The sequence below is a fragment of the Pristiophorus japonicus genome, chromosome 1 (genome assembly GCF_044704955.1).
Source record: "Pristiophorus japonicus isolate sPriJap1 chromosome 1, sPriJap1.hap1, whole genome shotgun sequence".
Taxonomy (NCBI): Eukaryota; Metazoa; Chordata; class Chondrichthyes; family Pristiophoridae; genus Pristiophorus; species Pristiophorus japonicus.
In genome coordinates, this window is record NC_091977.1 from 545,414,652 (window position 1) to 545,442,085 (window position 27,434).

The 27,434-nt window shown below is 49.7% G+C and overlaps 1 protein-coding gene across 1 annotated transcript in view; it reads right to left on the reverse strand.

Annotated features, from left to right (window-relative positions):
- Positions 1-8,679: 8,679 nt before the first annotated feature.
- Positions 8,680-27,434, reverse strand: part of LOC139273152 (dynein regulatory complex protein 11-like) — a 245,807-nt gene continuing 227,052 nt past the window's right edge. The window contains exon 17 of the mRNA XM_070889687.1: positions 8,680-8,796. Within this exon, the coding sequence (XP_070745788.1) occupies positions 8,680-8,796 (117 nt within the window). The remainder of the gene's footprint in view (positions 8,797-27,434) is intronic.

Below are 27,434 nucleotides of genomic sequence, written 5' to 3' on the forward strand. Positions count from 1 at the left end.
GTCTGCCCCATTTTTTAAACAGAGGCGTTACATTAGCTGCTTTCCAATCCACTGGTACCTCCCCAGAGTCCAGAGAATTTTGGTAGATTATAACGAATGCATCTGCTATAACTTCTGCCATCTCTTTTAATTCCCTGGGATGCATTTCATCAGGACCAGGGGACTTGTCTACCTTGAGTCCCATTAGCCTGTCCAGCACTACCCCCCTAGTGATAGTGATTGTCTCAAGGTCCTCCCTTCCCACATTCCCGTGACCAACAATTTTTGGCATGGTTTTTGTGTCTTCCACTGTGAAGACCGAAGCAAAATAATTGTTTAAGGTCTCAGCCCTTTCCACATTTCCCATTATTAAATCCCCCTTCTCATCTTCTAAGGGACCAACATTTACTTTAGTCACTCTTTTCCGTTTTATATATCTGTAAAAGCTTTTACTATCTGTTTTTATGTTTTGCGCAAGTTTACCTTCGCAATCTATCTTTCCTTTCTTTATTGCTTTCTTAGTCATTCTTTGCTGTTGTTTAAAATTTTCCCAATCTTCTAGTTTCCCACTAACCTTGCCCACCTTATACGCATTGGTTTTTAATTTGATACTCTCCTTTCTTTCCTTGGTTATCCACGGCTGGTTATCCCTTCTCTTACCGCCCTTCTTTTTCACTGGAATATATTTTTGTTGAGCACTATGAAAGAGCTCCTTAAAAGTCCTCCACTGTTCCTCAATTGTGCCACCGTTTAGTCTGTGTTTCCAGTCTACTTTAGCCAACTCTGCCCTCATCCCACTGTAGTCCCCTTTGTTTAAGCATAGTATGCTCGTTTGAGACACTACTTCCTCACCCTCAATCTGTATTACAAATTCAACCACACTGTGATCACTCATTCCGAGAGGATCTTTTACCAGGAGATCGTTTATTATTCCTGTCTCATTACACAGGACCAGATCTAAGATAGCTTGCTCCCTTGTAGGTTCTGTAACATACTGTTCTCAGGAACAATCCCGTATGCATTCGACGAATTCCTCCTCCAGGCTACCCCGTGCGATTTGATTTGACCAATCGATATGTAGGTTACTGCTTCAGTATAAGGTGTGTCGCAGTTGTGTGAGGCGGACTGGTTGGGCTGGGTGCTCTTTGCCTTTCCGTCATTGTTCATAGGTTTATATGTAACCCTCAGGGCTGCTGACCGAGGGCCGTGTGGCTCTTTGTCGGCCGACGCGGACACGATGGGCCGAAATGGCCTCCTGCGCTGTAAATTTCTATGGCTATCTGTTTCTATGTTTCCAAAAGTAACTTGACAGAAACGTGAAGTTGACCATTAGCAGTGGGAGTGAAAGGGTTATGTACGTGTGAACAGCAGGACGCTAAAGACGTTACTCCTTCTGAGTTCTCTCGGTATAATAACTGCTGCTGGAACTAACTCCTCCATTAATTCATTTGCAGATGCTAATGAGGGAGTAATTATACTAATGAGGAGCTTCACCCACATCTCCCTAAGGCGAGATACACTGCTACCAGGGTAACGAGGTCCCGGTGGGTTGGAATTGCAGCTTCTGACTCACTGCCACCCCAATATCAGGGCGGAGCACGAGGAGCGGTATACCTCTGATCCACCGCCAGCCAAGTATCAGGGCGGAGCGTGAGGCGCGGTCTACCTCTGATCCACCTTCAGATTCCAATTGTTGAGTTAAATGACAGGAAGTGAAGGAAACTCAGTGACGGCAGAGCTCACCAGAGGCAAATAACAGCGATCAAGACTTTCACCACAGACCAACCAACCAGGGGTTAACATTCAATGGGCACTAACAGGAATAATAGTCACTGTGATTAACACTAACATGGGAGCAATGCTCTTTGTGTTTGAGAGTATATGATCAATTGTTTTTTCTGCTTATTCCTGTGATGTGGGTGTCACTGGCCAGGCCGGCATTTATTGCCCATCCCTAATTGCCCGAGAAGGTGGTGGTGAGCTGCCTTCTTGAATACAATTGAGTGGCAGAGGGCAGTTAAGATTCAACCACTTTGATGTGGGTCTGGAGTCAGTGAACGATAGGTTTTTACGACAATCCAATAATTTCATGCTCACCAATGCTGAGACGAGCTTTTTATTCCCGATTTATTTAATTCCCCAGCTGCCATGATGGGATTGGAACACATATCTCTGAGATCATTCAGCCAGGCCTTTGGATTGCTAGTGCAGTAACATTAGCACTATGCTACTGTACCCCCTGTATGGGAGAGCCCTGGAGTTCAGCCTCTGTATGTGCACAGACGCAGGTGTCGTCCGTATACTGTAGCTCGAAGACAGAGCTTGGCGTGGTCTTGGACATAGTCGACGTATTTACTGAGGCGTACGAAAGCATGGGCCTTACGCTAAACATCCGTAAGACAAAGATCCTCCACCAGCCTGTCCTTGCCGCACAGCACTGCCCCCCAGTCATCAAGATCCATGCGCGGACAAGGTGGACCACTTCCCATACATCGGGAGCCTCCTATCAACAAAGGCAGACATTGACGACGAGATCCAACATCACCTCCAGTGCACCAGTGCAGCCTTCGGCTGCCTGAGGAAAAGAGTGTTCGAAGACCAGTCCCTCAAAACTGCCACCAAGCTCATGGTCTACAGGGCCGTAGTGATACCCGCCCTCCTGTATGGCTCAGAGACATGGACCGTGTACAGTAGGTACCTCACCCCCAGCTCATGGTCTACAGGGCTGTAGTGATACCCGCCCTCCTGTATGGCTCAGAGACATGGACCATGTACAGTAGGTACCTCACCCCCAGCTCATGGTCTACAGGGCCGTAGTGATACCCGCCCTCCTGTATGGCTCAGAGACATGGACCATGTACAGTAGGTACCTCACCCCCAGCTCATGGTCTACAGGGCCGTAGTGATACCCGCCCTCCTGTATGGCTCAGAGACATGGACCATGTACAGTAGACACCGCAAGTCGCTGGAGAAATACCACCAACGTTGCCTCCGCAAGATCCTGCAAATTCCCTGGGAGGACAGACGCACCAACATTAGCGTCCTCGACCAGGCCAACATCCCCAGCATTGAAGCGCTGACCACACTCGACCAGCTCCGCTGGGCAGGGCCACATTGTCCACATGCCAGACACGGGACTCCCAAAGCAAGCGCTCTACTCGGAACTCCTTCACGGCAAACGATCCAAAGGTGGGCAAAGGAAACATTATAAGGACGCCCTCAAAGCCTCCCTGATAAAGTGCAACATCCCCACTGACACCTGGGAGTCCCTGGCCAAAGACCGCCCTAAGTGGAGGAAGTGCATCCAGGAGGGCGCTGAGCACCTCGAGTCTCGTCGCCGAGAGCATGCAGAAACCAAGCGCAGGCAGCGGAAGGAGCGTGCAGCCAACCAGTCTCACCCTCCCTTTCCCTCAACCACTGTCTGTCCCCCTGTGACAGAGACTGTGGTTCTTGTAGTGGACTCATGTTAAGAATAGAAGCAAGTCTTCCTCGATTCTGAGGGACTACCTATGATGTTGATGATGATGTGAGAGTGTGTTCATGTGGTTGATAATGAAGAAGAAAGCTGTAGACTGCAGGAAGATATTGATGGACTGGCCAGGTGGGCAGAGCAGTGGCAAATGGAATTCAATCCGGAGAAATGTGAGGTAATGCATTTGAGGAGGGCTAACAAGGAAAGGGAATACACAATAAACGGTAGGACACTGAGTGTAGAGGAACAAAGGGACCTGGGAGTGCAGGTCCACAGATCCCTGAAGGGAGCAGGCCAGGTGGATAAGGTGGTTAAGAAGGCATACGGGATACTTGCCTTTATTAGCCGAGGCATAGAATATAAGAGCAGGGAGGTTATGCTTGAATTGTATAAAACACTGATTAGGCCACAGCTAGAGTACTGTGTGCAGTTCTGGTCACCACCTTATAGAAAGGATGTGATTGCACTAGGGTGCAGAGGTACATTAGTATAATGGTAAAGTTACTAGACTATTAATCTAGAGGCTGGTGCTGATGATCTGGGAACATGAGTTCAAATCCCACCATGGCAGCTGGGGAATTTTAATTCAGTTAAATCTTTTTGAAATCTGGATAAGAACGATGACCATGAAACCACCACATCATATCAACGAATATATTAAAAAAAGAGGTTTATGAGGATATTGCCAGGACTGGAGAATTTTAGCAATGGGGAAAGATTGGAGGGTGTTGTCTTTGTGAAGATGAGACTCCGTCCCTTCGCGATGCTCACTGCTACCAATGCTGTCATAGACAGATGCATCCACAACAGGTATATCGGTGAGGGCAAGGTCAAGTAGCTTTCTCCCTTGTGTTGGTTCTCTCACCACCTGCCGCAGGCCCAGTCTGGCAGCTATGTCATAGAAACATAGAAACATAGAAAATAGATGCAGGAGTAGGCCATTAGGCCCTTTGAGCCTGCACCACCCTTCAATGGAGAAAGATTGCAAAGTGCTGCAGTACAGCGGGAACTAGGAGTCCTGGTGCATGAAATGCAAAAGGATAGTATGCAAGTACAGCAAATGATCAGGAAGGCCAATGGAATCTTGGCCTTTATTGCAAGGGATTAGAGTATAAAAGCAGGGAAGTCTTGCTACAGCTATACAGGGTATTCGGGATGGTTTTCTTGACCAATATGTCAAGGAACCAACTAGAGGGCTGGCCATCCAAGACTGGGTGATGTGTAATGAGAAGGGACTAATTAGCAATCTTGTTGTGTGAGGCCCTCTGGGGAAGAGTGACCATAATATGGTAGAATTCATTATTAAGATGGAGAGTGACACAGTTAATTCAGAGACTAAGGTCCTGAACTTATGGAAAGGTAACTTCGACGGTATGAGATGTGAATTGGCTAGAATAGACTGGCGAATGATACTTAAAGAGTTAACGGTGGATAGGCAATGGCAGACATTTATAGATCACATGGATGAACTTCAACAATTGTACATCCCTGTCTGGAGTAAAAATAAAACGGGGAAGGTGGCTCAACTGTGGCTAACAAGGAAAAGTAGGGATAGTGTTAAATCCAAGGAAGAGGCATATAAATTGGCCAGAAAAAGCAGCAAACCTGAGGACTGGGAGAAATTTAGAATTCAGCAGAGGAGGACAAAGGATTTAATTAGGAGGGGGAAAATAGAGTATGAGAGGAAGCTTGCTGGGAACATAAAAACTGACTGCAAAAGCTTCTATAGATATGTGAAGAGAAAAAGATTAGTGAAGACAAACGTAGGTCCCTTGCAGTCGGACTCAGGTGAATTTATTATAATGGGGAACAAAGAAATGGGAGACCAGTTGAACAAATACTTTGGTTCTGTCTTCACTAAGGAAGACACAAATAACCTTCCGGAAATACTAGGGGACCGAGGGTCTAGTGAGAAGGAGGAAATGAAGGAAATTCTTATTAGTCAGGAAATTGTGTTAGGGAAATTGATGGTATTGAAGGTCGATAAATCCCCGGGGCCTGATAGTCTGCATCCCAGAGTACTTAAGGAAGTGGCCCTAGAAATAGTGGACGCATTGGTGATCATTTTCCAACAGTCTATCGACTCTGGATCAGTTCCTATGGACTGGAGGGTAGCTAATGTAACACCACTTTTTAAAAAAGGAGAGAGAAAATGGGTAATTATAGACCGGTTAGCCTGACATCAGTAGTGGGGAAAATGTTGGAATCAATTATTAAAGATGAAATAACAGCACTTTTGGAGAGCAGTGACAGGGAAATCATGCTTGACAAATCTTCTGGAATTTTTTGAGGATGTAACGAGTAGAGTGGACAAGGGAGAACCAGTGGATGTGATGTATTTGGACTTTCAAAAGGTTTTTGACAAGGTCCCACACAAGAGATTGGTGTGCAAAATTAAAGCACATGGTATTGGGGGTAATGTACTGATGTGGATAGAGAACTGGTTGGCAGACAGGAAGCAAAGAGTGAGAATAAACGGGTCCTTTTCAGAATGGCAGGCAGTGACTAGTGGGGTGCTGCAGGGTTCAGTGCTCAGACCCCAGCTCTTTACAATATACATTAAAAATTTAGATGAAGGAATTGAATGCAATATCTCCAAGTTTGCAGATGACTCTAAGCTGGGTGGCAGGTGAGCTGTGAGGGGGATGCTAAGAGGCTGCAGGGTGACTTGGATAGGTTAGGTGAGTGGGCAAATGCATGGCAGATGCAGTATAATGTGGATAAATGTGAGGTTATCCACTTTGGTGGCAAAAACAGGAAGACAGAATATTATCTGAATGGTGACAGATTAGGAAAAGGGGAGGTGCAATGGTACATCAGTCATTGAAGGTTGGCATGCAGGTACAGCAGGCGGTGAAGAAGGCAAATGGCATGTTGGCCTTCATAGCGAGGGGATTTGAGTACAGGGGCAGGGAGGTGTTGCTACAGTTGTACAGGGCCTTGGTGAGGCCACACCTGGAATATTGTGTTCAGTTTTGGTCTCCTAATCTGAGGAAGGATGTGCTTGCTATTGAGGGAGTACAGTGAAGGTTCACCAGACTAATTCCCAGGATGGCAAGACTGACATAAGAGGAGAGACTGGATTAACTGGGCCTTTATACACTGGAGTTTAGAAGAATGAGAGGGTTCTCATAGAAACATATAAAATTCTGATGGGATTGGTCAGGTTAGAGACAGGAAGAATGTTCCCGTTGCTGGGAAGTTCCAGAACCAGGGGTCACAGTCTAAGGATAAGGGGTAAGCCATTTAGGACTGAGATGAAGAGAAACTTCTTCACTCAGAGAGTTGTTAACCTCTGGAATTCTCTACCGCAGAAAGTTGTTGAAGCCAGTTCATTAGATATATTCAAAAGGGAGTTAGATATGGCCCTTACGGCCAAAGTGATCAAGGGGTGTGGAGAGAAAGCAGGAAAGGGGTACTGAGGTTGAATGATCAGCCATGATCTTATTGAATGGTGGTGCAGGCTCGAAGGGCCGAATGGCCGACTCCTGCACCTATTTTCTATGTTTCGATGTTTTCATGGCACCAGAGGTCGAATATCTTCGACGAAAGATTGCTGCAGACGGAATCAGGCCTACAGACGCGAAAACAGAGGCCATCAAAAATGTGCCCAGACCCCAGAATGTGAATGAGCTGCGTTCATTCCTCGGTCTTTTCATTTACTTCGGTAACTTCTTACCCAAATTGAGCACAGTATTAGAGCCTTTGCACAAGCTGCTCAGGAAAGGAGATGACTGGGACTGGGTTGAGAAGGCTAGAGATCTGCTGTGTTCCCACAAGCTGCTGGCACTGTATGACCCAGGCAAGCGTCTAGTTTTGACCTGTGATGCGTCGTTCTATGGGGTCGGCTGCATACTCCAGCAAGTCATTGAGTCAGGCAAACTACAACCAGTTGCATACGTGTCTCAAAGCCTGTCCAAGGTGGAAAGAGCCTGTGGCATGGTAGAGAAAGAGGCTTCAGCACATGTTTATGGGGTAACAAAAATGCACCAGTACCTGTTTGGGCTTCGCTTTGAGCTGGAAACCGAACACAAACCGCTTATATCGTTGTTGTCGGAACATAAAGTTATTAATACCAACGCGTCGTCCCGCATCCAGAGGTAGGCGCTGACATTATTGGCGTATGATTATGTCATTCGCCATAGACCAGGCAACGACAACTGCGCTGATGCATTGAGCCGGTTACCGTTGCCCACACCAGAGGTGGAAACGCCAATGCCCGCAGAGCTACTCATGGTCATGGATGCCTTTGAGAGTGAAGGGTCACCTGTCACTGTTCAACAAGTTAAGACCTGGACCAGCCAGGATCCAACCCTATCGGTTGTAAAACATTGTATTCTTAACGGGGACTGGTCGACCATCCAGTCCGACTGTTTACTGTGGGGTAATCGTGTTGTAATGCCCAAGAAAGGCAGGGTGAGATTTGTACGGGAGTTACATAGTACGCATCCCGGTATTGTCATGATGAAGGCCATCGCCAGGTCCCATGTTTGGTGGCCTGGCATTGACTCTGATTTAGAGTCATGCGTGCATCAGTGCAGCACTTGCATGCAGTTAAGCAATGCCCCAAAGGAAGCTCCACTTAGTCTATGGTCAAGGCCATCCCAACCATGGTCCAGAATCCACATCGACTTTGCGGGCCCCTGGCTCGGTAAAATGTTATTTGTGGTGGTGGATGCATACTCCAAACGGATAGAATGTGTGATCATGTCATCCAGCACTTCCACTGCCACCATTCAGAACCCGAGAGCCATGTTTGCCACACATTGTCTGCCGGAATGGCCTCCTTCTGCACTGTAAATTTCTATGTTTCTATGTTCCTTCATTGCCGCTGGGTCAGAATTCTGGAACTCCCTCCCTAACAGCACCTTCACCACACGGACTGCAGCGGTTCAAGAAGCCAGCTTCTCCAGCGCAATTAGGGATGGGCAATAAATGCCAACCTTGCCAGCGATGCCCACATTCCAGGAACAAATAAAAAAATCCTGCAGGGCTACGGACCAGGAGCTGGACAGTGGGAGTAGGCTGGATATCTGTTTTTTGGCCGGACATGATGGGCCGAATGGCCTCCTGCTGTACGATTGTACGACTCAGGATTCGAGAGGTGGATGGGATGGAGACTGAGTTCAATCACAAATATCCTGCAAACTCTTTATTTCTGAATCTGCCATTCCTACAGTTGAATCGTTGCAGAAGGTTCGAAGTATTGGATCTGAATTCCCACTCGGTTACTTCTTCCTCCCCTTCTTTTTAGCCGCAGCCTCTTTCTCAGCACTTTCCAAAGCCTCCTTTTCCTTCTGGGCTTTCATAGCTTTCTTCGCCAGTGGGGTCTTCGCAGCCCAGGTCTGGGGGAGTAGCAGACACAGAGTTAGTGAGTGAGAGTGAGAGAGAGGGAGAGAGTGAGTGACAGAGGGAGAGAGAGAGTGGGAGAGAGTGAGTGACAGAGGGAGGGAGAGAGGGAAACATAGAAAATAGGTGCAGGAGCAGGCCATTCAGCCCTTCTAGCCTGCACCGCCATTCAATGAGTTCATGGCTGAACATGAAACTTCAGTACCCCATTCCTGCTTTCTCGCCATACACCTTGATCCCCCGAGTAGTAAGGACTACATCTAACTCCCTTTTGAATATATTTAGTGAATTGGCCTCAACCACTTTCTGTGGTAGAGAATTCCACAGGTTCACCACTCTCTGGGTGAAGAAGTTTCTCCTCATCTCGGTACTAAATGGCTTCCCCCTTATCCTCAGACTGTGACCCCTGGTTCTGGACTTCCCCAACATTGGGAACATTCTTCCTGCATCTAACCTGTCTAAACCCGTCAGAATTTTAAATGTTTCCATGAGGTCCCCTCTCATTCTTCTGAACTCCAGTGAATACAAGCCCAGTTGATCCAGTCTTTTTTGCTAGGTCAGTCCCGCCATCCCGGGAATCAGTCTGGTGAATCTTCGCTGCACTCCCTCAATAGCAAGAATGTCCTTCCTCAAGTTAGGAGACCAAAACTGTACACAATACTCCAGGTGTGGCCTCACCAAGGCCCTGTACAACTGTAGCAACACCTCCCTGCCCCTGTATTCAAATCCCCTCGCTATGAAGGCCAACATGCCATTTGCTTTCTTAACCGCCTGCTGTACCTGCATGCCAACCTTCAATGACTGATGTACCATGACACCCAGGTCTCGTTGCACCTCCCCTTTTCCTAATCTGTCACCATTCAGATAATAGTCTGTCTCTCTGTTTTTACCACCAAAGTGGATAACCTCACATTTATCCACATTATACTTCATCTGCCATGCATTTGCCCACTCACCTAACCTATCCAAGTCGCTCTGCAGCCTAATAGCATCCTCCTCGCAGCTCACACTGCCACCCAACTTAGTGTCAACCACAAATTTGGAGATACTGCATTTAATCCCCTCGTCTAAATCATTAATGTACAATGTAAACAACTGGGGCCCCAGCACAGAACCTTGCGGTACCCCACTAGTCACTGCCTGCCATTCTGAAAAGTACCCGTTTACTCCTACTCTTTGCTTCCTGTCTGACAACCAGTTCTCAATCCACGTCAGCACACTACTCCCAATCCCATGTGCTTTAACTTTGCACATTAATCTCTTGTGTGGGACCTTGTCGAAAGCCTTCTGAAAGTCCAAATACACCACATCAACTGGTTCTCCTTTGTCCACTTTACTGGAAACATACTCAAAAAATTCCAGAAGATTTGTCAAGCATGATTTCCCTTTCACAAATCCATGCTGACTTGGACCTATCATGTAACCATTTTCCAGATGCACTGCTATGACATCCTTAATAATTGATTCCATCATTTTACCCACAACTGAGGTCAGGCTGACCGGTCTATAATTCCCTGTTTTCTCTCTCCCTCCTTTTTTAAAAAGTGGGGTTACATTGGCTACCCTCCACTCCATAGGAACTGATCCAGAGTCAATGGAATGTTGGAAAATGACTGTCAATGCATCCGCTATTTCCAAGGCCACCTCCTTAAGTACTCTGGGATGCAGTCCATCAGGCCCTGGGGATTTATCGGCCTCAATTTCCCCAACACAATTTCCCGACTAATAAAGATTTCCCTCAGTTCCCCCTCCTTACTAGACCCTCTGACCCCTTTTATATCCGGAAGGTTGTTTGTATCCTACTTAGTGAATACTGAACCAAAGTACTTGTTCAATTGGTCTGCCATTTCTTTGTTCCCCGTTATGACTTCGCCTGATTCTGACTGCAGGGGACCTACGTTTGTCTTTACTAATCTTTTTCTCTTTACATACCTATAGAAACTTTTGCAATCCGCCTTAATGTTCCCTGCAAGCTTCTTCTCGTACTCCATTTTCCCTGCCCTAATCAAACCCTTTGTCCTCCTCTGCTGAGTTCTAAATTTCTCCCAGTCCCCAGGTTCGCTGCGATTTCTGGCCAATTTGTATGCCACTTCCTTGGCTTTAATACTATCCCTGATTCCCCTTGATAGCCACGGTTGAGCCACCTTCCCTTTTTTATTTTTACGCCAGACAGGTATGTACAATTGTTGTAATTCATCCATGCGGTCTCTAAATGTCTGCCATTGCCCATCCACAGTCAATCCCCTAAGTATCATTCGCCAATCTATCCTAGCCAATTCACGCCTCATATCTTCAAAGTTACCCTTCTTTAAGTTCTGGACCATGGTCTCTGAATTAACTGTTTCATTCTCCATCCTAATGCAGAATTCCACCATATTATGGTCACTCTTCCCCAAGGGGCCCCGCACAATGAGATTGCTAATTAATCCTCTCTCATTACACAACACCCAGTCTAAGATGGCCTCCCCACTAGTTGGTTCCTCAACATATTGGTCTAGAAAACCATCCCTTATGCACTCCAGGAAATCCTCCTCCACCGTATTGCTTCCAGTTTGGCTAGCCCAATCTATGTGCATATTAAAGTCACCCATTATAACTGCTACACCTTTATTGCATGCACCCCTAATTTCCTGTTTGATGCCCTCCCCAACATCCATATTACTGTTTGGAGGTCTGTACACAACTCCTACTAACGTTTTTTGCCCTTTGGTGTTCTGCAGCTCTACCCATATAGATTCCTCATCATCCAAGCTAAGAGAGAGTGAGTGACAGAGAGGGAGAGAGTGAGTGACAGAGGGAGAGAGAGGGGGAGAGAGTGTGTGACAGAGAGCGAGAGAGAGTGAGTGAGAGAGAGGGAGAGAGTGAATGACAGAGGGAGAGAGAGTGGGAGAGAGTAACAGAGGGAGAGAGAGGGAGAGAGTGAGTGACAGAGAGCGAGAGAGAGGGAGAGACGCGGGAGTCGAGAGAGGCAGCGGCCTATAAAAGGCTCAGCAGTCCGGGGAGCGTCGAGAGAGGCGGGAGTCGAGAGAGGCAGCGGCCTATAAAAGGCTCAGCAGTCCGGGGAGCGTCGAGAGCGGCGGGAGTCGAGAGAGGCAGCGGCCTATAAAAGGCTCAGCAGTCCGGGGAGCGTCGAGAGAGGCGCGAGTCGAGAGAGGCAGCGGCCTATAAAAGGCTCAGCAGTCCGGGGAGCGTCGAGAGAGGCGGGAGTCGAGAGAGGCAGCGGCCTATAAAAGGCTCAGCAGTCCGGGGAGTCGAGAGAGGCGGGAGTCGAGAGAGGCAGCGGTGCAGCTCCAGCTGAGAGAAGTCAAAAAAGAAGCAGAAAGAAATCAAAAGGTGACGTCACAGCCAACGTGGTAAGTGATTGGCTGCTGATTGGTGAGTAGTTTTTCTTTTTCTTTATTAGTCAGTAACTTTTAACATTGTTGTCGGCAATTTAAGTGTATCTAAGGGTTAAGTCATGGCAGGACAGCTCGGTCACGTGATATGCTCCTCCTGTACCATGTGGGAACACGGGGACAACACCAGTGTCCCTGACGACTACATGTGCGGGAAGTGTGTCCACCTCCGGCTCCTGACAGACCGCGTTGCGGAGTTAGAGCTGAGGGTGGATTCACTCTGGAGCATCCACGATGCTGAGAATGACGTGAGTATCACGTGTAGCGAGTTGGTCTTACCGCAGGAGAAGGGTCCACAGCCAGCGAGGGAATGGAAGACCAGCAGGAAGAGTAGTGCAAGGAAGGTAGTGCAGGGGTCCCCTGTGGTCATCTCACTGCAAAACAGATACACTGCTTTGAGTGCTGTTGAGGTGGATGACTCATCAGGAGCGGGAAGCAGCAGCCAAGTTCATGGCACCGTGGCTGGCTCTGTTGCACAGGAGGGCAGGAAAAAGAGTGGGAGAGCGATAGTGATAGGGGATTCAATTGTAAGGGGAATAGATAGGCGTTTCTGCGGCCGCAACCGAGACTCCAGGATGGTATGTTGCCTCCCTGGTGCAAGGGTCAAGGATGTCTTGGAGCGGGTGCAGGACATTCTAAAAAGGGAGGGAGAACAGCCAGTTGTCGTGGTGCACGTTGGTACCAATGACATAGGTAAAAAAAGGGATGAGTTCCTACGAAATGAATTTAAGGAGCTAGGCGCTAAATTAAAAAGTAGGACCTCAAAAGTAGTAATCTCGGGATTGCTACCAGTGCCACGTGATAGTCAGAGTAGGAATCGCAGGATAGCTCAGATGAATACGTGGCTTGAGCAGTGGTGCAGCAGGGAGGGATTCAAATTCCTGGGGCATTGGAACCGGTTCTGGGGGAGGTGGGACCAGTACAATCCGGATGGTCTGCACCTGGGCAGAATCGGAACCAATGTCCTCGGGGGAGTGTTTGCTAGTGCTGTTGGGGAGGAGTTAAACTAATATGGCAGGGGGATGGGAACCAATGCAGGGAGATAGAGGGAAACAAAAAGGAGGCAAAAACAAAAGACAGAAAGGAGATGAGGAAAATTGGAGGGCAGAGAAACCCAAGGCAAAGAACAAAAAGGGCCATTGTACAGCAAAATTCTAAAAGGACAGAGGGTGTTAAAAAAACAAGCCTAAAGGCTTTGTGTCTTAATGCAAGGAGTATCCGCAATAAGGTGGATGAATTAACTGTGCAAATAGATGTTAACAAATATGATGTGATTGGGATTACGGAGACGTGGCTCCAGGATGATCAGGGCTGGGAACTCAACATCCAGGGGTATTCAACATTCAGGAAGGATAGAATAAAAGGAAAAGGAGGTGGGGTAGCATTGCTGGTTAAGGAGGAGATTAATGCAATAGTTAGGAAGGACATTAGCTTGGATGATGTGGAATCTATATGGGTAGAGCTGCAGAACACCAAAGGGCAAAAAATGTTAGTGGGAGTTGTGTACAGACCTCCAAACAGTAGTAGTGATGTTGGGGAGGGCATCAAACAGGAAATTAGGGGTGCGTGCAATAAAGGTGCAGCAGTTATAATGGGTGACTTTAATATGCACATAGATTGGGTTAACCAAACTGGAAGCAATACGGTGGAGGAGGATTTTCTGGAGTGCATAAGGGATGGTTTTTTAGACCAATATGTCGAGGAACCAACCAGGGGGGAGGCCATCTTAGACTGGGTGTTGTGTAATGAGAGAGGATTAATTAGCAATCTCGTTGTGCGAGGCCCCTTGGGGAAGAGTGACCATAATATGGTGGAATTCTGCATTGGGATGGAGAATGAAACAGTTAATTCAGAGACCATGGTCCAGAACTTAAAGAAGGGTAACTTTGAAGGTATGAGGCGTGAATTGGCTGGGATGGATTGGCGAATGATACTTAAGGGGTTGACTGTGGATGGGCAATGGCAGACATTTAGAGACCGCATGGATGAACTACAACAATTGTACATTCCTGTCTGGTATAAAAATAAAAAAGGGAAGGTGGCTCAACCGTGGCTATCAAGGGAAATCAGGGATAGTATTAAAGCCAAGGAAGTGGCATACAAATTGGCCAGAAATAGCAGCGAACCTGGGGACTGGGAGAAATTTAGAACTCAGCAGAGGAGGACAAAGGGTTTGATTAGGGCAGGGAAAATGGAGTATGAGAAGAAGCTTGCAGGGAACATTAAGACGGATTGCAAAAGTTTCTGTAGATATGTAAAGAGAAAAAGGTTAGTAAAGACAAACGTAGGTCCCCTGCAGTCAGAATCAGGGGAAGTCATAACGGGGAACAAAGAAATGGCGGACCAATTGAACAAGTACTTTAGTTCGGTATTCACGAAGGAGGACACGAACAACCTTCCGGTTATAAAAGGGGTCGGGGGGTCTAGTAAGGAGGAGGAACTGAGGGAAATCCTTATTAGTCGGGAAATTGTGTTGGGGAAATTGATGGGATTGAAGGCTGATAAATCCCCAGGGCCAGATGGACTGCATCCCAGAGTACTTAAGGAGGTGGCCTTGGAAATAATGGATGCGTTGACAGTCATTTTCCAACATTCCATTGACTCTGGATCAGTTCCTATGGAGTGGAGGGTAGCCAATGTAACCCCACTTTTTAAAAAAGGAGGGAGAGAGAAAACAGGGAATTATAGACCGGTCAGCCTGACATCGGTAGTGGGTAAAATGATGGAATCAATTATTAAGGATGTCATAGCAGTGCATTTGGAAAGAGGTGACATGATAGGTCCAAGTCAGCATGGATTTGTGAAAGGGAAATCATGCTTGACAAATCTTCTGGAATTTTTTGAGGATGTTTCCAGTAGAGTGGATAAGGGAGAACCAGTTGATGTGGTATATTTGGACTTTCAGAAGGCGTTCGACAAGGTCCCACACAAGAGATTGATTGGGGGTAGTGTACTGACATGGATTGAGAACAGGAAGCAAAGAGTAGGAGTAAATGGGTACTTTTCAGAATGGCAGGCAGTGACTAGTGGGGTACCGCAAGGTTCTGTGCTGGGGCCCCAGCTGTTTACACTGTACATTAATGATTTAGATGAGGGGATTAAATGTAGTATCTCCAAATTTGCCGATGACACTAAGTTGGGTGGCAGTGTGAGCTGCGAGGAGGATGCTGTGAGGCTGCAGAGCGACTTGGATAGGTTAGGTGAGTGGGCAAATGCATGGCAGATGAAGTATAATGTGGATAAATGTGAGGTTATCCACTTTGGTGGTAAAAACAGAGAGACAGACTATTATCTGAATGGTGACAGATTAGGAAAAGGGGAGGTGCAAAGAGACCTGGGTGTCACGGTACATCAGTCATTGAAGGTTGGCATGCAGATGCAGCAGGCGGTTAAGAAAGCAAATGGCATGTTGGCCTTCATAGCAAGGGGATTTGAGTACAGGGGCAGGGAGGTGTTGCTACAGTTGTACAGGGCCTTGGTGAGGCCACACCTGGAGAATTGTGTACAGTTTTGGTCACCTAACCTGAGGAAGGACATTCTTGCTATTGAGGGAGTGCAGCGAAGGTTCACCAGACTGATTCCCGGTATGGCGGGACTGACCTATCAAGAAAGACTGGATCAACTGGGCTTGTATTCACTGGAGTTCAGAAGAATGAGAGGGGACCTCATAGAAACATTTAAAATTCTGACGGGTTTCGACAGGTTAGATGCAGGAAGAATGTTCCCAATGTTGGGGAAGTCCAGAACCAGAGGTCACAGTCTAAGGATAAGGGGTAAGCCATTTAGGACCGAGATGCGGAGGAACTTCTTCACCCAGAGAGTGGTGAACCTGTGGAATTCTCTACCACAGAAAGTTGTTGAGGCCAATTCACTAAATATATTCAAAAAGGAGTTAGATGAGGTCCTTACTACTAGGGGGATCAAGGGGTATGGCGAGAAAGCAGGAATGGGGTACTGAAGTTGCATGTTCAGCCATGAACTCATTGAATGGCGGTGCAGGCTAGAAGGGCCGAATGGCCTACTCCTGCACCTATTTTCTATGTTTCTATGAGTGACAGAGAGCGAGAGAGAGGGAGAGAGTGAGTGACAGAGAGCGAGAGAGTGAGTGACAGAGGGAGAGAGTGAGTGACGGAGAGAGTGAGTGACAGAGGGAGAGAGAGAGGGAGAGAGTGAGCGAGAGAGAGGGAGAGAGGGAGGGAGAGAGGGAGAGAGAGAGGGAGAGAGGGAGAGAGGGAGAGAGGGAGAGAGAGGGAGAGAGAGAGGGAGAGAGTGAGTGACAGAGAGCGAGAGAGAGGGAGAGAGTGAGTGACAGAGGGAGAGAGAGAGGGAGAGTTAGTGAGACAGAGAGGGAGAGAGTGAGTGACAGAGGGAGAGAGAGAGGGAGAGAGTGAGTGACAGAGAGCGAGAGAGAGGGAGAGAGTGAGTGACAGAGAGTGAGGGAGAGAGTGAGTGACAAAGAGCGGGAGAGAGTGAGTGACAGAGGGAGAGGGAGAGAGAGAGGGAGAGAGTGAGTGACAGAGCGAGAGAGAGGGAGAGAGTGAGTGACAGAGGGAGAGAGAGAGGGAGAGTTAGTGAGACAGAGAGAGAGGGAGAGAGGGAGTGACAGAGGGAGAGAGAGAGGGAGAGAGTGAGTGACAGAGAGCGAGAGAGAGGGAGAGAGTGAGTGACAGAGGGGGAGAGAGAGAGGGAGAGTTAGTGAGACAGAGAGAGAGGGAGAGAGAGTGAGGCAGAGTTAGTGAGACAGAGGGAGAGAGCGCGAGAGAGACAGAGAGAGTGAGAGACAGCGGGAGAGAGTGAGTGACAGAGAGCGAGATAGAGGGAGAGTTAGTGAGACAGAGTGAGAAAGAGAGGGAGAGAGTGAGTGACAGAGAGCGAGAGAGAGGGAGAGAGTGAGTGACAGAGAGGGAGAGAGAGGGAGAGAGTTAGTGAGACAGAGAGAGAGGGAGAGAGTGAGTGACAGAGGGAGAGAGAGAGAGGGAGAGAGTGAGTGACAGAGGGAGAGAGAGAGGGAGAGAGTGAGTGACAGAGAGCGAGAGAGAGGGAGAGAGTGAGTGACAGAGAGCGAGAGAGAGGGAGAGAGTGAGTGACAGAGAGCGAGAGAGAGGGAGAGAGTGTAACAGAGAGGGAGAGAGAGAGGGAGAGTTAGTGAGACAGAGAGCGAGAGAGAGGGAGAGAGTTAGTGAGACAGAGGGAGAGAGAGAGGGAGAGAGTGAGTGACAGAGGGAGAGAGGGAGAGAGTGAGTGACAGAGGGAGAGAGAGAGAGGGAGAGTTAGTGAGACAGAGGGACAGAGTGAGAGGGAGAGTTAGTGAGACAGAGGGAGAGAGAGAGACAGCGGGATTTGGACAGGTGTTTCGCGGCGGTGTCACGTAGCGCCCCGCTCGGCTCCGCCCGCCGATGATGATGACATCGCGGTGCGCAGCGCCCTGTCACCGCCCGGGAAGATAAATTGGCCCTGGAACGCTGCTGACAGCGAGTGCTGCGTGTTTCAGGCGGGAGCCAGATTTAAAGGCACCAGCGTGAGTAAAGTGAGTGGGCCAATGATGGTTGCTGCTTCACACAGGCAGGCCGGCGGCGACAGATCTCGCCGATTCCCAGTTGAAGGAGTGTTCTGCCTGTTAAAGATTCGGGCCTTTCATGGGGCTGAGCTGCCTCTGGACCGCACGCTCTGATGTCACCGTCGGAGGCAATGTAGGCAGAGAGACAGAGGGAGGAAGGCCAACAGGGCTGTGAACAGTAGGCCTTACCCTCCCCGGGTATTCCCTCCCCAGGCCTCCCACAGCAATGTTACTGAGGAGCAGTGTGTTCGGAGGCTGCGCTTCAGCAAGGACCTGGTCACAGAGCTCGGTCACCTCCTGCAACCAAACCTCGAGTCTCAGACCAGGGTGACCACAGCTCTCTCCGTGTCAGTCAGGGTCACCATCACTCTCAATCTCTACACCAGCGGATCCTCCAGTGAGCACCAGGAGACATCTCCAACATCTCCCAGTTTGCCGGCTATTGCTGCCTCCGCGAGCTCACAGACGCTGTGTACAGAAGGAGGAGGGACTACATCTTCCCCCTTGACCAGAGAGAAGCGGGGCGAGGGGCATGTGGCTTTGCCAGGATAGCGGGTGTCCCCACGGTGCAGGATGCCATTCACTGCACCCACGGCGCTCTGCGGGCACAGCATCACAATCCTGAGATATTCCGTAACCGCAAAGGCTGCCACTCACTGTGACCGCACACGCCGAATCCTCACCGTCAATGCCCGCTGTCCTGGCAGCAGCCACGATGCCTTCATCCTGTGGCACATCAAGCTCGCGGGTCACCCGCTCTCCACCTGGCTCATGACACCCTCCATAACCCCAACACTCCTGCCCAGCACTCGCACAATGACAGCCATGCTGCCACCGGGAACATCATTGAGTGGACCATCGGAGTGCCCAAGCAAAGGTTCCGCTGCCTGGACTTGGAGGGGGAGGAGGACGAGGGCGGGACCGAGGATGCGGGAGGGGGAGGAGGAGGGGGAGGAGGAGGGGGAGGACATGCAGCAACAGCAGCGACGGAGGAGGCAGCCACTCAGTACGGGCGATCGGCGACCCCATCACCAGACTTCCCAATTGCTCAGCACGTCCCCATCAGCTCATCAATTCCCCCTTCCATACCACAGCCCCAAAACTGAACCCAGAGGCAGCAGCAAATCTGCAACATTCCCATTAAAATTTATCTTATAACATTCACCACAATTCTAAACACCAATTAATTGTATGAATCACCCTTGTGCAAGACCTTATATCCTTTGTGAACACGAGCTTTACCTACTCTGCTTCCTCGCAGTGTGGGCCTGTGGATGCAGCAGGGCTGCTGGAAGGCTGCTGTGCCAGGGCCAGAGATATACGTGGCCCTGCAAAACATAGACTGGACTCCGTGCACTACAATCGGACAGGCGACTGCTTCCACACACTAATAAAATGTTTGGCGAGTGATGGCATTTCAGGGGTTTTCAGGGTCGATCTCTTTCTAAAATGTAGTTAAGTTTTGCATTGAACATTTAACTTTAACTTTAACCTTAACGTGCAGTTTCTCAGTGTTAGGCAGTATACACACTGGCTGGCTTGTGGCAGTGCAGTTAATGAGGTAGTTAGCTGGAACTGGTTACCTGGTAATTACTGTCAGCATGGGCTGACGCAGGTCTCTGGAATTTCTGTTAGTATGTATTGTGTTCCTAACACAGATGAGACTGCACACAGAGAGGTTAAAGTAACAGTGACCTCAGTCTTTAATATGACACTCCAGAGTGAGGAACAGGCCTTAGGGGCCGGCTTATATACAGTGCTCCCAAGGGGATGCTGGGGTCCCTTGGGACTTCAGGGGATGAGCTCCCTGGTGGCGGAACGTAGGAGTGCATGCTTTACAGATACACAACAGTATGAATACAGGAGGTTTTTACTAACACACAGAGAACTACTTGTACAGATATTAAACGCGGGATTTGGTGAGTGAGGGAATTCGGTGAGTGAGGGAAGTGGTGCGAGAGAGGGAGCGTGAGAGCGAGATACGCGAGCTGAGGTCTCGGGCCATTCATTAACATTAATCGTTTAAACAAGATATGAGCTAGAATCTAAAAGAGGGAACAGAGATTGTTTCGATCAGGAATGGGCAGCTGAGACAAGCTGCTTACAATTCCGGCGCCGTGTGGGAACTTTGGGACACTGCCTGTGTCTGGGGGGACCATGCAGGAAGTGTCTCCAGCTCAGGGTCTCTGAGCTCGAGGGGCAGCTGGAGTCACTGGGGGTAACAGGGAGGCCGAGAGGTCCCTGGACAGTATGTTCCAGGAGGGGGCCACCCATGGGCAGAGAGGGTTCCGCACAGTAAGTGTGGGGGGGAGGGGAGTACCCCACAGACAGAGGGGGTTCCGGACAGTAAGTGTGGGGGGGCAGGGGGGTAACCCCACAGACAGAGGGGGTTCCGGACAGTAAATGGGGGGCAGGGGGGTAACCCCACAGACAGAGGGGGTTCCGGACAGTAAATGGGGGGCCATCCGGCAGAGAAGGAAGAGGCAGGAACTCTGAAAACGGTACTCGGCCTTGGAGACTGCGGGGAGCGATGACACCTTGAGTGGGTGCAGCCCAGACCATGATACCAGTGGGCTGGGCACTGCCCACCCAGGGGTGGGGAGGTGCAGGACATTGTGTAGTTAGGAGGGCAGACATGGTCACCGTGAGTCCCGCATGGTATGCTGCCTCCCTGGTGCCAGGGTAAAGGACATCACGGAGAGGGAAGAGAATATTGTGCAGGGGGAATGGAGCGAGTCAGAAGTTGTGGTACATGTTGGAACCAATGACAGAGAGAGGGCAGGTATTGAGGTCCCACAGTCAGACTTTCAGGAGCTAGAAGGAAGTTACAATGTAGGGCCTGGAAGGAAGTAATCTGCAGATTGCTCCCAGTGCCACGCGCCAGCGAGAGTAAAAACAGGGAGGATCAATGCGTGGCTCGGGGTAGAGTGCAGGAGGGAGGGCTGCAGAATATTGGGGCGTTGGGACCAGTTCTGGGGCAAGAGGCAACTATTCACAGGGGATGGGTTGCAACTCAACAGGCCTGGGACCAATATCCTCGCGGGGAGGGTCACTCGTGTGGGTGGGGCGGCTTTAAACTAAATGGTAGGGGGTGAAGTAGAGAAGTAGACAAGAGGAATAAGGTGCATAAAGGAGTGTGAGCGCTGGATAGAACTAGAGCAGGAAGTAGGGCCACAGTAGATGGCAGCAGACTACGAAGGACTACGAGGAGTACAAAGATTTAGAATGTATGTATGTAAACACACAGGGCCCAAGTTTCCACATGATTCGCGCCTGATTTTTTAGGAGCAACTGGTGGAGAACGGACTATCTTAGAAATTGCAATTCTCCACATTTTTTTTTCTGCAGTTCTAGTCAGGTAGAACAGTTCTACTTTGGAACAGAATTTTTTCTTCAAAAGGGGGCGTGTCCGGCCACTGACGCCTGATTTGAAAGTTTCCACAGTGAAAACGTACTCCAAACTAAAGTAGAATGGAGCAAGTGAAGATTTTTGTAGAACTGAAAAAACCTGTTCTACACATTAAAAAATCAGGCGCAGGTTACAAATTAGGCGTCCAGAACGAGGGGGGGGTAAGGGAACTCATTAAATTCTACAATAAATCCTTATTTATACTTCTACAAATATTATACAAATAAATCCAACCTGAATAAACATTTATAAGCAAAGAAAAAATTAAATAAACCATCTTCCTACCTGTGTGAAAGTGCTTCAGCCATCGTTCGTTGCCGCGGGGGCTGGGGAAGGAAACCGCCGTTTGTTGCCGCGGAGGGAGGGGAGGGAGGGGAGGGAGGGGAAGGAGACAGTGGCTTGTTGCCGGGGAGGGAGGGGAGGGAGGGGAGGGAGACAGTGGCTTGTTGCCGCGGAGGGAGGGGAGGGAGGGGAAGGAGACAGTGGCTTGTTGCCGCGGAGGGAGGGGAGGGAGGGGAGGGAGACAGTGGCTTGTTGCCGTGGAGGGAGGGTGGGGGGGAAGGAGACAGTGAGAAGGCTGCAGGAAGCCTCAGTGCTGATGTGCTGATGGCAATGTGCTTTTATTAAAAAAATGTTCAAAAATTAAACAGCTACCAAGAACTACAAAAATGGCCGACTGCCAATGTTTCCTTCACACTGAGCATGTGCGAACGCTCCAACGCGCACGTGCAGCGTTGCCGGCAGTAAAAAAACTAATTTAAATAGTACCCGCCCCCTCCCACTTACAAAATCGGCGCGAGTGTAGGCTCCGCCCCCCTGGGCACCGCGCCAAACAGACAAGGAGCTGCAGGGCGCTCGAGAATAGCGCGTTTTTTTTCTGGCGCCGTTTTAGGCGCGAGAAACGGGCGCCCAGCTCGGGGGGGCCCCGTTTTTTATCCTGTGGAAACTTGGGCCCTATGTATGTAAACACACAGGGCCCAAGTTTCAGATCACCCGCAGAACGGCACAGCTCGGAGAGGCCCGCCTAATTTCTAGGGCTGAAAAAGCGCCAAATACTTAGCTCGCGATTCTCCGATATCTGGTGGCCTGTTTGCAGCTCGGCGCGGCGCAGCGGCTGGGGGCGGAGCTACAGCCCTGCGCCAAAAACAGGCTCTCCCAGCGCGTCCTGTTTCCGGGCCACGACCCTATCCTGGGCCGAGTGGCCTGCCTGCCCTTACCTCCTCGGGGGCGGGCCCTGCCCGACCAGCACCTCCTCGGGGGCGGGCCCTGCCCGACCGGCACCTCCTCGGGGGCGGGCCTTCCCGACCGGCACCTCCTCGGGGGCGGGCCTTCCCGACCGGCACCTCCTCGGGGGCGGGCCTTCCCGACCGGCACCTCCTCGGGGGCGGGCCTTCCCGACCGGCACCTCCTCGGGGGCGGGCCTTCCCGACCGGCACCTCCTCGGGGGCGGGCCTTCCCGACCGGCACCTCCTCGGGGGCAGGCCTTCCCGGCAGCTTGTCAGCCGGCTGTTGGTGGGTTCCCGGTGCTGCAGTAGGTGAGTAGAAACTTTACATTTTTTATTTGTTATTTTTTATTATTTAAAAAAACCTTTTGATTGATTGATTTATTGGTTGATTTATTGATCATTTGTTATTGATGATGGCTCTTTATTGGTAAAAGTCAAGTGTTTAATGCTTTGTAAAGTCCCCTAACTTCCCTCTAACTTTCCTCCCCTCCCCGCCCCCATCTCTCGCTACCTGCGCCTAATTTATAAGTGTACACAAGGTTTTTCTGAGCGTACAAAAGTCGACACTTACTCCGTTCTAAGTTAGTTTGGAGTAACTTTTCGCTGCCTAAACTTGCAAAACAGGCGGAAGTGGCTGGTAACGCCCCCTTTTGAAAAAAAACCTGTACTAATTCGAAACTATTCCAACTAACTAGAACTGGAGCAAACTAAATGTCGAGAATTGCGATTTCTAAGATACTCCATACTAAGCTAGTTGCTCCACAAAAGTAGGAGCAACTTGAGCCAAAACTTGGGCCCTGTGTGGTGAATAAGGCTACAGGTATAATTAGCTGTGTGGGAATATGATGTTGTGGCAATAACGGAAATGTGGCTTAAAAATGGTGAGGTCTGGCTGCTCAATATTCACGGATACATGGTGTTCAGAAAAGATAGGGAAGGAAATAAGGGAGTTGGGGTGGTAGTACTGATTGGGGAAGACATTGTTGGAAAGAGAGGATGTCCTTGAGGGGCAATGGCATTTGGTTAGAGTTGAGAAGCAACAAGTGTACGATCACGCTATTGGGGGTGTTCTGCAGGCCTCCAAATAATGAGAGAGACGGAGAACAGCAAATCTGCGGGGAAATCAGAGATGGGCAAGAACGATAGAGTGGGGACATTGGGGGACTTTAACATTATCCCAATCGATATTTGGGTAATTAGAGTGAAGGGAAAGGAGGGGGAGGAATTTCTGAAATGTGTTCAGGGGAACTTCCTTGACCAGTATGTACTCGGCCCAACTCGGACAGAGGCTTTGGATGTGGTGCTGGACAATGAGGTGGGCCAAGTGACTGTGGGAGAGCACTGGGGTAAGAGTGATCGTCGTATCGGAAGGTTTGGATTATTAATGGAGAAGAGCAGGGAACAATCTAAAGTGGAACTTCTAAATTGGAAGAGGGCCAGCTCCAATGGGATGAGAGGGGATCTAACTAGGGTAAAGTGGAACCAATGGGATGAGAGGGGATCTAGCCAGGGTAAAGTGGAACCAATGGGATGAGAGGGGATCTAGCCAGGGTAAAGTGGACCCAATGGGATGAGAGGGGATATAGCCAGGGTAAAGTGGACCCAATGGGATGAGGGGGGATCTAGCCAGGGTAAAGTGGACCCAATGGGATGAGGGGGGATCTAGCCAGGGTAAAGTGGAACCAATGGGATGAGGGGGGATCTAGCCAGGGTAAAGTGGAACCAATGGGATGAGAGGGGATCTATCCAGGGTAAAGTGGAACCAATGGGATGAGGGGGGATCTAGCCAGGGTAAAGTGGAACCAATGGGATGAGGGGGGATCTAGCCAGGGTAAAGTGGACCCAATGGGATGAGAGGGGATATAGCCAGGGTAAAGTGGACCCAATGGGATGAGAGGGGATCTAACCAGGGTAAAGTGGACCCAAAGATTGACAGGAAAAATCAACGGAACAATGGGTGGTCTTTAAGGAGGAGATGTGCCGGGTACAGGCTGGGTACATTGCAGCAAGGGGGAAAGGTAGGAGAACCAAAGCAAGGGTTCCTTGGAGGACGAGGGCGTTAGAGAATATGATGAAACAATAAAAGATGCGTCTCGGGTGAATTCTCCAATGCGAACCAGGCCAAATACAGTAAGTTACATGGAAAATAAGACGGGCAAAGAGAGAATATGAGAACAGAATAGCAGTCAACATAAACGGGAACCCCAAAATCGTCACGTAACTAGTAAGCGGGTGGTGAAAGGGGTGGGGGCTATTAGGAACAAAGAAGGTTGTGTATGGTTAGAGGTGCAGGGCAATGAGTGCTTGCTGAGGAAGAGGCTGTTGACAAATGTTGGTAGAAGCAGGGATGGTGGAGGTAATAGATGGGGTGAAAATGGATGGGTAGGATGTACTGGAGAGGCTGGATATGCTGAGAGTGGATAAGTCGCAGACAGACCTGGATTTATATAGCACCTTTCACGACCACCGGACATCTCAAAGCGCTTTACAGCCAATGAAGTAGCAATGAAGTTGCCTGGTCCGGATAGCTTGCATCTCAGGTTGCTGAGGGAAGTGGGGTGGAGATAGCAGAAGGGCTTGCCTTCTGATCTTCCCTCGACGCGGGGGAGGTGTCAGGGGATTGGATAGTGACAAATGTGACACTCTTATTCAAGAAAGGATGTAAGGACAATCCTAGTAACTACAGGCCGGTCAGTTTAACATCATGGTGGGTAAGGTTAGTGAAACAATAATCAGGGGAAAACTTATCAGGCACTTGGAGAGGTTTAAGTTAATTAAGGAGAGCCATCACGGATTTGTAAAAGGCAGATCGTGATTGACGGATCTAATTGCATTTTTTGATGAAGTAGCAGAGAAGGTTAATGAAGGGAATGCAGTGAATGTTGTCTATATGGATTTTAGGAAGGCGTTTGACAAAGTGCCACATAAAAGGCTGGTTCACAAAATTGAGGCTCATGGAATAGGAGGGTCAGTGTCAGCTTGGGTAGGAACTTAGCTTAAGGACAGAAAACAGCGAGTGGTGGTGAGTGGCTGTGTTTCACACGGGAGGATGGTGAACAGTGCTGTTCCCCAGGGGTCAGTGCTGGGACCACGGCTATATATATGTGTGTGTAAATGACTTGGATATTGGAATACAGAGTAAAATTTCAAAATTTACCGATGATACCAAACGTGGAGGTGTGGCAAACAGTGAGGATGATACCAATCAACTGCAGCAGGACATAGATAGGCTGGCAGAATGGGCAGACAAGTGGCAGATAGAGTTTAATACAGAGAAGTGTGAGGTGATGCATTTTGGCAGAAGGAATAGGGAGAAACAATATAGACTTTCTAAAGAGTGTGCAGGGACAGAGGGACCTGGGGGTCCATGTACATAGAGGTGCCAGGACATATTGAAAGAGTAGTTAGCAAAGCACATGGGATCTTGGGCTTCATAAATAGAGCTATTGAGTACAAAAGCAGGGAGGTTATGCTGCACCTTTATAAAGCTCTGGTTAGGCCACAACTGGAGCATTGTGTCCAGTTCTGGTCAGCACACTCTACGAAGGATGGGAAGGTCCTGGGGAGGGTGCAGAGGGGATTTACCAGAATGGTTCCAGGGATGAGGGATTTTAGCTACACGGTTGGGCTGGAGAAGCTGGGGTTGTTCTCCTTGGAGCGAAGGAGGTTGAGGGGAGATTTGATGGAGGTGTACAAGATTATGACGGGTTTGGATAATGTAGACAGAGAAAGGCTGTTCCCATTAGCTGATGGTACAAGGACTAGGGGGCACAGATTTAAGGTTTTGGGCCAAAGATACAGGGGGATGTGAGGAAGAACTTTTTACGCAGCGAGTGGTAATGACCGGGAACTCGCTGCCGACGAGGGCGGTGGAAGGGGAGACGATCAATGATTTCAGAAGGAAATTGGACAGGCACTTGGAGTAAATAAACTTGCAGGGCTCCGGGGATAGAGAGGGGGAATGGGACTGAGTGGAATGCTCTACAGAGAGCCAGCATGGACACAATGGGCCGAATGGTCTCCGTCTGAGCCATAATGACTCTAGGACGCCCTAGACCAGCTCTGGGCCTGGAAGGGACCACCTCAGTCTGGGCTGGCTGGGTGACTGGCAGCGACATGCAATGGCATAGTGGCAGTGCTGGGCTCAGGAATGATGTCATCCTGAGAGAGGACAGCAGGTTCCTGCTCCACTGATCCAGTGCCACTCCCCCGGGGCAGCACTTCAGCATCCCCACCAATCTGCTGGAGCACGGTTTGGTGGCCTGCTACTACACTGTGAGATCCCCGGTGGACCGTGGTGGACCCAGCGACGATGGCAGCAGTCAGAGCTCACGGGGCATCCAGCTGACACTGCGTGAGAACAATCTGAGGCTCGATGCCACCAACCATTGTCTGCATTACAGCCCCCAAGACGTTGCGTGGCTTCTGCCTGTGCTGCAATGGAAGCTGCCACATCGCCCATGACACGTGTCATGAGGTCTGGGTCCCCACGGTCTCTCTGGGAGTCCACCAACGTCTGCGGACTGGCAGTGATGGGCACCATGGTACGCGCAGAGCTCTGTGCAATGTTGGAGGTGGACTCCTCCATGCTCCTTACTGTTGCTAACAGGCTCTCGGGCACCCTTGCCATTGCACCCATCAGGTTGGAGTGCATGGCCATCACCCTTTGTGTGAACATCTCCCTATCAAGGTCCTCATCTGAGTCCTGTACAGCAGAACTCGCGTGCGAACTCGCCCTCCGTTGATCTGGCCCCCAGTGTACCCGTTCCCCTTGGCCTTGCTGCAGCTCGCTAGGCCCCGGTGCATCACCCAGTGCAGACCCCTCTACTACGCTAACCTCTAACGACCGCGTAGTGCCAGTCTCTGAGCTGGTGCCTGTGGGTGAGAGATGCAATGACGTGCTGCTTGGGTCCTCTTCCTCTTCTCCCTTGTCACTCTTATTGGGGGTGGGGGGGGGGGAGGGCTCAGGAACAGGCTGGTCATCTGCTGGCTGAAAGCATAAATGGCCCAAGACTGGCCTGAAGGACAGGGCGGGGGGGGGGGGGGA